At 29.3% G+C, this 10,763-nt stretch overlaps 3 protein-coding genes across 3 annotated transcripts in view; 2 read left to right on the top strand and 1 right to left on the bottom strand.

Annotated features, from left to right (window-relative positions):
* On the top strand, positions 1-2,970 carry LOC113389222 (atypical kinase COQ8B, mitochondrial-like). The gene is made up of 3 exons (XM_026626283.1): positions 1-693; positions 1,465-1,675; positions 1,804-2,970. Exons 1-3 carry the CDS (start codon positions 169-171, stop codon positions 2,922-2,924), a joined length of 1,857 nt encoding a protein of 618 aa, XP_026482068.1. The 5' UTR covers positions 1-168; the 3' UTR covers positions 2,925-2,970.
* Positions 2,971-4,714: 1,744 nt separating this feature from the next.
* Positions 4,715-8,012, bottom strand: LOC113389190 (general odorant-binding protein 19d-like). The gene is made up of 4 exons (XM_026626248.1): positions 7,936-8,012; positions 6,643-6,727; positions 5,977-6,065; positions 4,715-5,008 (listed from the first exon to the last, which is right to left on the bottom strand). Exons 1-4 carry the CDS (start codon positions 7,987-7,989, stop codon positions 4,793-4,795), a joined length of 444 nt encoding a protein of 147 aa, XP_026482033.1. The 5' UTR covers positions 7,990-8,012; the 3' UTR covers positions 4,715-4,792.
* Positions 5,043-10,763, top strand: part of LOC113389189 (ectonucleoside triphosphate diphosphohydrolase 5-like) — a 38,854-nt gene continuing 33,133 nt past the window's right edge. Inside the window, exons 1-2 of the mRNA XM_026626247.1 lie at positions 5,043-5,149; positions 6,135-6,268. Of these exons, the coding sequence (XP_026482032.1) occupies positions 6,223-6,268 (46 nt within the window). The 5' untranslated portion in view covers positions 5,043-5,149; positions 6,135-6,222. The remainder of the gene's footprint in view (positions 5,150-6,134; positions 6,269-10,763) is intronic.

The following is a 10,763-nucleotide window of genomic DNA, read 5'->3' as shown; positions in this document are numbered from 1 at the left end:
CAGCCGTACAAAATTTTCAAGTGCACGGTTTTTATTTATTTTCCAAATTATTCATATCTATTTTTTCGAAATGACATCAAAATTATCGTATTCAACAATTGTATCAATATAAATACTTTTAAGTGATATGTATTTTGAATACATGTACAACTTGAAATATTTTCAGCAATGGCTTGGGGTTATGACATTGCTGCAGTTATAAGAGGCTTAAGGCAGGTCCTGAGAGCTGGCGCAAGACTCCAACAGAATTATTATAAGAAAATATGGCAAAATTCAAGTACCAGACAAATAGCCCAAAGTGCTGGGGCTTTGGCAAACGATAAACTCAACAAAACTTTAAATGACCCCACAACCGAATTCAAAAACAACGTACAAAATGTTAAAGAAACTGCAGAAAGGATTGATGTGTTCCTCGAAGGGGTTAAGAAGTTTGCTATGCTCAAACTTAATTTCAAACCCAAGGATGAACCACATCTGACTTTGGAACAAGTCGAGGAACTGTTGGCAAAACGAGGTAACACTAAGGATTTGAACTATGATTGGGGGTCGAGGAATAATAAACAGTTTACAGGATCGAGGAAAGGGTTTGTGGTTAATACTAAAAGATATGCACAGAGTAATTTTCAAACGAGGAGGCATTTGGATGATGATGATGATGATAAGCCTATTGTTATTGAACCACATTTACCTAAGGTAATGTATTCTTTATAAAATCCATTTCATAAAATTGCTTTGAGGTTATAAAATTAATACTGCGCACTCATGCAGTCAAAATGCATCTTTATCTTTCCAATTTTATGTTTTTTTGTGGCTATGTCCCTTAAATACCGATAGCAATTTGTGCAATTACCGATAGCATTGAGGATATATAAATTAGCGTATTTATTCCAGATATTTAAATAAAAGAAATCATTTCTGCGCTTATACAAATAAATAACTTTGATGAATAATTATTAGCTAATACTCCAGAACCATTGTTTACCTTCCACTTTTAGATTCTATGTTTAAATTGCCTTTTTCTAATCAAATGTTTTGTTTTTAGATTAATTAAATTGAAATGTTTTTTTGAAATTTTTAATTTAATTATAAGATATAAAAGTAGAAGGTAAACAATGGTTCTAGATTTATGGTTCTATCATCTAATAATTATTCATCTAAGTTGTTATTTATTAGTGTAAGTACAAATATTATAATATGATAATATAATATAATATATATATATATATATATATATATATATATATATATACATTCTTAGAATAATAAATCGACTTACCAATTGCCACAGTCAATTAATTTATATCTTTCCACAAAAATCCATGGCATAAACCACAATTTTCTGGAACAAACTTTGCACTTTCATTGTAAAACTATTTTAAAAACATTTAGAATATAGATATTAAAATGTGATGTTAACATTTTAATCGTGAAATCATTTTATATTATTATTTTCTATTATCACAGTTGTCTGAATCTGCAAAGCAAAGGAGAGTCCCTGCTTCACGCATTGAACGCATGGCAACTTTTGGAAGTCTGGCTGCAAGCTTAGGAATTGGAACATTATCACAACTGGCTAAAGGAGCCCTAGGTTTGGGGGGTGCACCGACAGTCAAAAAAGCTTTGTTGTCTCCAGAGAATGCAACGAGGATAGTTGATACATTGTGCAAAGTTAGAGGTAATCATTGAACAATTCATTAAGTATTTTAGCTTTAAATATTTAAAACCAACAAAAATGGCAACAAAAAGTTGTAATAAAGAGAAGGAATTTATAAATATTGAATAAATGTTTTTTTTTTATTTCAGGTGCTGCTCTAAAGCTTGGGCAGATACTTAGTATCCAAGATGATTCAGTTATTGCACCAGAACTGGCATCAGTCTTTGAAAGAGTCCGAAATTCAGCTGATTACATGCCTCTAAAGCAAGTTGAATCTGTTTTACAGGCTGAAATTGGTGAAAATTGGAGAGATCATTTAAGTGAGTTTGATGAAAAGCCTTTTGCTGCTGCGTCTATAGGTCAAGTGCATTACGGTGTATTGCATGATGGCATGACAGTGGCAATAAAAGTACAATATCCTGGTGTAGCTCGAGGAATTGAAAGTGATATAGATAATCTAGTAGGTTTATTAAATGTGTGGAATGTATTTCCACAAGGTATGTTCATTGATAAAATAGTTAAAGTAGCTAAACATGAATTAGCATGGGAAGTTGATTATGAACGTGAAGCAATGAACTCAGAAAGATATTATGACTACTTCAGTGATTATCCTGAATATGTTATACCTAAAGTTATACGCAATTTAAGTTCAGCACAAGTACTCACAACTGAATTAATGCCAGGCGTACCTATTGACCACTGTTTTCAACTGCCTTATGAAGACCGACATATGATTGCTCATTCAATCATGAAATTGTGCCTTAGAGAGTTATTTGTCCATAGATTCATGCAAACAGATCCAAATTGGTCAAACTTTCTGTACATCAAAGAAACCCAGCAACTAGCCTTAATTGACTTTGGTGCTACAAGAGATTACTCCAAAGAATTCATTGATAATTATTTAAAAGTAATCAAAGCTGCCACAGATGACGACCGAGACCTTGTACTTAAATTATCTGAACACATGGGCTTCCTCACAGGATACGAATCAAAATCTATGCGTGAGGCTCATATCAATGCGGTCATGATTCTAGGAGAAGTTTTCAGTTGCAGAGGGGAATTTGATTTTGGAAATCAGAGTACTACAAAAAGAATTGCTGATTTGGTACCTGTAATGGTGTCCCAAAGACTGTGCCCACCCCCTGAAGAAATATACTCATTGCATCGTAAATTGTCTGGTGTGTTTCTAATGTGTGCTAAGTTGAATGTTAAATTGTCTTGTAGAAGAATGTTTGAAGAAATTTATAATAACTATGAATTCTCGTCATAAAATGTATTGTTTAAATAAATATTTTGCAGATTTTACACACTTTATTAAATATAAACAGTTTATGCAAAAAAAAAACGCACTACATTCTTAAAAACTTACTGAACTTAGGTGTCAGTTAATTATTTGCAACATGTTCAGCGCAATGGCCGCCGTCTTTAAAACTGAAATCAAAAAGTGCGCCAAATTTAAATATGTCAATTATGTTATAAAATTTGAATTTTGTAGTTGCTTAAACATTTAATTGAAAATTTATATTATATATTATTTGTAAATAGCTTTTTCAATGCTATTCCGCATTTCCTTTTTCAATTTATAACGTCTTTGATTATTTTTGACGATCTTGATTAAACGTCGAATGTTATATAGCACTAGATTAAATAATTTTTAATGTTTTTTCTGTTGATTTCCCTTAGTGAAATACCAAGTTTATAATTTTTAGCAATTTTTTATTCTTATATTTACTTATTTTCTCTGTTTAATAGTTGATACAAAATTTCGGGCTATCGGTCATGACGGGCTAAAGAAATTCTACTATATTTATAATATTACTAGCTGACCCGGCAAACGTTGTTTTTAAGAAAGATATATTCTAAACAATTTCTAGAGTAACAAAAATATTAATACTTTAAGTGTATAAGGATGTGTTGTTTGAATAGATATAGAAAACATGGTATAATCCAATCCAAGTCTTTTTTGGTCTTTCGACTTATTGATTACGTTTCAGATTTTTTTGGATTCTAGATTTTGTGTATAATTGTAAATAATACTACTGAGCTTATACAAAATTTTCAAATTTTTGCGAGGAGAGATAGAAAATGAATTAAGTATTTAATCTTTGACCTGCTTTTTAAAAAGTTTTAAGTAACCTTTGATGAATCAAAGTAAATTTAATAAGAAGTATATATGTAGAGCAGGGCGAGGCACAAAGGTCCAATTTGACTTTGAGCAAATATAAACTATATTGTAAAGAACAAACCAATTATATCTCAACAAATAACACATTTCAACTGAACAATTATGTGACTACGTTCATTAAAATTGCCAGCTGCTTCATCATTGTAGAAATGTGTTTTTTTGCTGTCTTTCAAAAATCTAGACCTTTTTACCCCATTGGCGGGGTAACTTGGTACCGCCAGGTGGCAAACAGGTTTAATGTCTTATTTTAATTTTAAAGGTATTTTACAAAATAATTACATTTTTTAACTATTGATAAAAAACTACTAACGGAAGAAAATACTTTTATTGTGGATTTTCAAAGATTGCTGATTATTTCCCGATAGCAAAGTCATGAGAATCGAGGTTATAGCTGGTTATACATCTTTTTACCTCTACTTTCAAATATCGTTGTTAAACAATGCTTAACTTTACTGGTTTTTGACACATCGGTGGTGGATCTTTTTAACCCCGGACCTTCATATATTATTATCTATTCTTTGATAAATTCTGGGATTGACGTATTAGCCATCGTCCATTGTTTTGTTTAAATTTTGCTTTTACAAAAATTTTTTAAATTAAAAATGTAAAGTTGCTACGCGATTTTGAAATAATATCTCACCTTTGCGACAACCTACTGATTAGCACGAATTTTTCAAGATTGGCTAACTGGCCAAATCGGTTTAGCCGTTTTCGAGTTTTAGCGGATCATTTTATCGAGAGCTCTATTTTTATATATATGATTATTCTAAAAATAGAATTCAAAATAAAGACTTATTTTACAATCAAAACATAAAAACATTATTTTAAATTAAAAGGAATTGTTTTTTAAATAGCATTTTATTCCTACGCCCACATCGTGACAACTTCACACTACAATTTAACGACTACATTTTGACAGGTCTTCAACCGACCTAATATTAAATTTTTAACTATTATATTGGTATCGCGTCCATTAGGTTGTGTTCTTTGGCCATCCTCACGCCGCACTCCATTGCTTTGGCAGCAATTTCGCACTCGTCTTCTCCTTTGGCTTCGCTGTCACATTCGGTTGCGATTTTCTTAACTTTTTCCATTAATTCTGAATCGTGTTCGTGTACCATGGCTGATACTTCAATTCCGGCATCAGGATGGTATTTTCCATCTTTCATCTGAAATAGTAAATGAAAAGTGTTGGGAAATTAGTGGCATGTTTTTGAATCGGTGGTTGCTGTTGGATGACGTTTAGTTCAAGCGCGATTTTTACAAAATGTCGCCTGTATTTGAAGTGACAACTAAAGATGATTAATTAGGTGAGTACTATTTTTTTTATTAAATGATGATCAGTTATAAATTATGCTGTGCACATGTTTTTACGAGAAAAAAATTAACCTGCAATAATGCAAATGGTATGTATCATGTGTTACTTGTGATGTTTCTCAAAGGAAACTTTATTACAAAATTGGTTTATGAGAAACCCAATAAACAAAGTTTATTTTTGCTAAAATCAAAAAATCAAATTAGAAAATTCGCATTCATGATGTCTAATTTTGTGAACATTCTATATTATTTAAATAATCATGATTAAGTCGATTATTTTGAAACTTAAGGCCAAATGCCACTTACATCTAGTTTATGGATAGGTCTTACCTCAAATTTTATTACATTATAGGCCTAAAATAAATGGTTCAACAGCAAAAATTAATCTTTGTTTCAAATAATAGGCTGTGTAAAATTTTACGATATAAAATTTTATATAATATAAAAAAAAATTGTATATACCAGTTCGTAATGATTTGTCGATTATTTATGATTTTGCAACTTGCCTAAAGGCAAAATACTACTTATGCCCAGTTTATCAATATTTTACTATACATTTTCCTGAAAATTTTGAATGTTTTGAAAAATTTGAGAAGCCATTGCATTGATCTTCTATCAAAAATAGTAACATTTTTCTTTATATATCTGAATATAATAGTATCAATTTTGGAATCTTTAGCTTATTTTTGTGAAATTTTTATTATTAACTTAAAATGGAGATATTTGGGTCTGTTCTTTAATTTTAAAATTGATTTAGTTCTATTTTTTATATTAAATTATTCTTTTCTTAATCATTTTATAAAAAGTAGTACATTCTTACCACTCCAAGTTTCTTGTAAACGCAATTAATCATGCATTTTCCAGGCTTTGAATCTGGTATGTTCTTTTGCAGTAATTTTTCAATATCATCTGAAATGATAAATTTTATATTATAATACTCCTAATACGCCTTAAAACCTTGTTAAAACGATTTTCTAGAGACCGAACCAACTTCAAGCAAAAAAGCATCTTATGCAGGAACACTGTCACATATCAAGGTATAGAAACCGATTAAAAATGGTGTATTATGCAAGAAATCCTATTGGACATAATCGTCTTAACAGGTTTCTATTGTAAGTCTATACATATTTTTGTCATAAGACCTGTTGTTTAAATATCTGCCTTATAGTATTGCCTTATACCAATTATTTGCTTTATTTATATTTGATGTATTGTTTTCAATATAATTTTTCTAGTGATAAGGATTTATTTCCTACTTTATTCAAATATGCTGGAGGCGGTCTATTTTCACTTGGAAACATATTTTCTTCTATATTTTCAAGTAAACATAGACATTAATACTGTGTTATATCAGATTGTAGGCGTTTACCACATCGATACAAACTTTTTATATAAACATAATATATAATAATTTTATCACAGTGAATATGTATTATCCAATTTAATATTTTATAATTAAACCAAACTGATTTTTGTCAAGGATTACCTGAAGAAGCTCCTGTTTCTACAGCACAATCCTTACCAATCTGCAAAAGTTTTTCTTTTGCTTCTTCTTTAGTATATTTAGCAGCCTGAAATATAATATTTAAATTAGTTTTGGTAAATTAGTTATACTTTAGAAACTCCTAATTCTAATTAAAACCTATATAAAATTGTATATAGTATTTTTATATTTTATATAGAACCTAGTTAGAATGCAATAAGAATCTGGCCTAATCTCATAAGAACCTATTATGAATCTAATAAGAATGTAGCCACAATCTAATGAGAATTTATAAATTCTAGTTCTGATTTTATTGAATCTAACATCTAACAAGATCTAATTAGTTTCTATGGTGAGATAAATTATTCAAAATGTCTTTTAAATGATAAAATACTCATGAAAAGTTAGTTTTTCTTCCAGCCAGACTTCCAAAATTTTATGAAAAGTTAGATAATCTCAAAAGAATTATATGGAGACTCTTAGAGATTTATATATTGATTTATTACTTCCCGTAAGGAAAGTTATAGTAATCTCAAAAAATCGAATATGAAAATTTTTATATGCCTTAGAAAAAGTGGATGTATGTGTGTGTGTATGTGCGTGCGGATACCAATTTTCATCCACGATTTCGGGAACACCGATCAACTGATTTGAATAATTAAAAAAGGCATTCATATTTTGAAGTAAAACTTCTTTAAACGCGACTAGAGTGTAGATCCGTACAAATGCAACGGAAATCCGTTACGCCCGAACTGTTCGCTATTCGCTTCCGATGATATCATTTCCATACGGGTCGATTGTGATTAGTCGTCGTGTATGTGAATAGAGATCTGTCGTTGTATGCGTACCGGCATCAAAGTTGTATGCGTACCGATATCTACAAGGAAATCGGCATTGATAAACATTTTAAAGTAACATCGTAGTATAAATGTTAATTCAATGCAAAATGCCTGAATCAGAAGAATATTTTACCCTTAAACAAATTAAACATTTGTGCCGTGTACTAAACGTAAGTTTATTGATTAGAAATATTTTTTATATTATTCGTAGTTTCTGTAAATCTTATAAAATGGAAGTTATTGAAATGGAAAATATTTTTGGCAAGATTAGATATTACAGCAGTTCAAAGAATGAGATTATATCGCCAGTGAAAAAGTAAAAAAAAATACAAACAGTCAATAAATTTTAATTGCATGAAGTTCTTCAAACACAATTACATGATGAGTGAAGTTGCGAAAACAATATTTGTTTTTTTTTTTACTCCTTTTTATTAAAAAAAAAAAGATTGTTATTTACCTCTGCCGCAGAATATAAAGCGACCAGTGTTCCAATCACCAAGAATATCTTCATTTTGATTTTCTTCTACTTCAAATTTATAAAACAATTTGTTTATAATTTTCAAATGTAGTATTTACTACACTGTACTGATTTCCAAAACCCAATGCTTCGACTTTATATATTGTGTTTTATCTGATTCTAATTTCCTTGAATCTCTGTTAGATTCTGTCTGTTGACAATATTCAATTGTTCGGATATAATTGCTCATTTGATGAAACTAGAATGATTTGTCATTTTTAATGGTGGAAAACCACTAATGATAAACGATTTTATATTATTAATGGATAAATGCAATGATTTATTTTTGCAATGTAACTCTATTGCAATAAATAATTTAAAGTGCTTTTGTACGAGTTTGGTATAAATTGAGGGGACTGATTAGTATTTTTTAGTAGATAGCAGCAAAATGAATCTGTAAAATTATAATAATCTCTTTGAAAACATCTAATAATCCTCGAATAAATCATTACGGTACGGGAAGTTCCAGCAATTTGCCTTAAGGCACGATGCCATACATTACTAGTTTTTTTTTTATTTACTACTATATTTACAGCTGCTCAGTTAAGGACATTTATGTGCCGTCGTGGTTTAGTGGGTAAGAACATGGGTTAGAACACAGGTTTGATCCCAATTTCAGACAGCTCGGTATCAAAAAGAATGATATCAAATTTCCATCTAAAGTTATGAATCTCAAATATATTCTCATGTGAAAATCACCTTTTGTGGGCATTGCTGCAACACTATTAGATTTTTTGAAATACATATACATTGTTTATACATAGAGTCGGAGTAGACGACCATTGAGTTGCACTTTTTTGGAAAATACTAAGTTAATGATAGATGAAGATGAACAACTGAAATTTTGATTCAAAATATGTATAAAAAACTTTAATAGAAGTTGCAATTTTTACGGTTTTGATGATATTTTTAATCTTCAAATTAGGAATTGGTACTAGAGGTCATTTTTATTCCAATTACTTCAATTTTTTTTCATTACTGTTTATCACAATAAAAATATTTGTGTATTAATCATTTTTTGTAAATGTTCTAAATTTTTTACAGTATTTCACGGCATTACTATTCCATTTTTTTTCTTTCTTTCATTTTTGCGAAAAAGTTTGCAAGAATTGTCGTGATTTAGTGGTAAGAGCTTTGGCCTTACAGGTTTGTTAGCAACCGGTTAGCCTAATATCAAGCAGTATATCCGTTTTTATTTAAGAATATATATCTCTTTCCCGACATTTCTGCATTAAATTAAAAATTTATCATCAGTTTTAGAGAAATATTAATGAACATAGATCAACCATTGGGTTGCCATTTTAAAAACGTTAAGAATGTTTGACAATATATTTGCTTTGGCCTTGCAAACACAGAATTACAGGTTTGAAAGCAACCGGTTAGCCTAATATCAAGCAGTATATCCGTTTTTATTTATGAGTATCTATCTCTTTCTCGACATTTCTGCATCAAATAAAAAAAATTATCAGTATTAAAGAAATATAATATTAATGAACATAGAGCAACCATTGGGTTGCCATTTTAAAAACGTTAAGAATGTTTGACAATATTTTTTGGAGGTGTTTAGATCAAATTGCTGTTCCAGAATGAAAATTGGCAAAGTTTGAAATTTGACTAGTCACTAAGGAAGAACAACATTTATTATCATCTTGATATGATTTTTTTCGGTGTCTGTATATATCACAGTGAACCAAATTTGGAGTTTTCATTTTATTGGTCGTTATTATTTTAAATGAACAGATTTTTTTTTTTCAAATAAAAAACGAGAAATATTAATAAACATAGAGCAACCATTGGGTAGCCATTTTAAAAACGTTAAGAATGTTTGACAACATTTTTCTAATGAAGAAATTGTTTAGATCATTCAAAATTGATCAGGATTCAGTTTTTTCCTAGTGCATTTACTGATACATTAATATTTATACGTATTAGTGATGAATCGTAATAATTCAATATACAATTACGAAAGTGAAAGTATTATTCAGGATGTTTTGGAAGTTTTGACAAACATTGATTTACAAATCGATCTTTGTTCTGGAAAATATGTCGAATCAGAATTACCTGCAGAATTGAAGCTGCCAACAGAATTGATGCTTAAAAATAGAATAAACACGTTTTGAATAGTAAATTTTAATATCTATTTTAAAATACAACAACCAAATACTAATACGAAAAAAATGTGATCCAAAATAACAGTATATTGGTTATATTTTACTGTCATTTCTATAAATTCTAATCTCTAATTCATGTATTAAAAATGGATTTTATTAACATGTTGCATTTTTTATTGGCTTTACTTAAAGCATTTAACCACCTACAATATTTCATTTTCATAATCTATACTATTTTTATATATTCTACACTATTGTGTATATATATATATATATATATACATATATATATTCTATTCTATACTATATTTCATATATATCCTAACTATTTTTTTTGCTTTTCACAACTGATTTCTCATCCTTTTTTTTCATCTAAACCTGATCTCGAATTCTAATATGGTTTTTCTTCTTACTTCTAATTTTCTGTCCAAATTATATGATTATTATTCATATTCTATTTTAATTATATTATTTTAAACATTTTCTTCCTCTACTGGATTTTTTATCCATTTATTTTCCCTGGCAATATTAATTTCGCAATCCATCACATTTTTGGCAATGTCGCAGTCATTTTCTCCTTTTGCACTCGATTCACAATCTTCAATCATTTTTGTATAATTTTCAATCAATTTAGTATTTTTTTCGTGGACTTTTTTA

The sequence above is a fragment of the Ctenocephalides felis genome, unplaced genomic scaffold (genome assembly GCF_003426905.1).
Source record: "Ctenocephalides felis isolate EL2017-DRISC unplaced genomic scaffold, ASM342690v1 CF-g0.4_SCAFFOLD_03573, whole genome shotgun sequence".
NCBI classification, from domain to species: domain Eukaryota; kingdom Metazoa; phylum Arthropoda; class Insecta; order Siphonaptera; family Pulicidae; genus Ctenocephalides; species Ctenocephalides felis.
This window is presented reverse-complemented; position numbering and strand designations above follow the sequence as displayed.

Coding starts and splice junctions, on each gene's coding strand:
- LOC113389222 (XM_026626283.1), top strand. CDS start 169: ATGGCTTGGGGTTATGACATTGCTGCAGTTATAAGAGGCTTAAGGCAG. Junction 694..1,464: donor TTGAACCACATTTACCTAAG/GTAATGTATTCT, acceptor CTATTATCACAG/TTGTCTGAATCTGCAAAGCA. Junction 1,676..1,803: donor TACATTGTGCAAAGTTAGAG/GTAATCATTGAA, acceptor TTTTTATTTCAG/GTGCTGCTCTAAAGCTTGGG.
- LOC113389190 (XM_026626248.1), bottom strand. CDS start 7,989: ATGAAGATATTCTTGGTGATTGGAACACTGGTCGCTTTATATTCTGCG. Junction 6,066..6,642: donor AGAAACAGGAGCTTCTTCAG/GTAATCCTTGAC, acceptor TTATCATTTCAG/ATGATATTGAAAAATTACTG. Junction 5,009..5,976: donor TTTACAAGAAACTTGGAGTG/GTAAGAATGTAC, acceptor TTACTATTTCAG/ATGAAAGATGGAAAATACCA.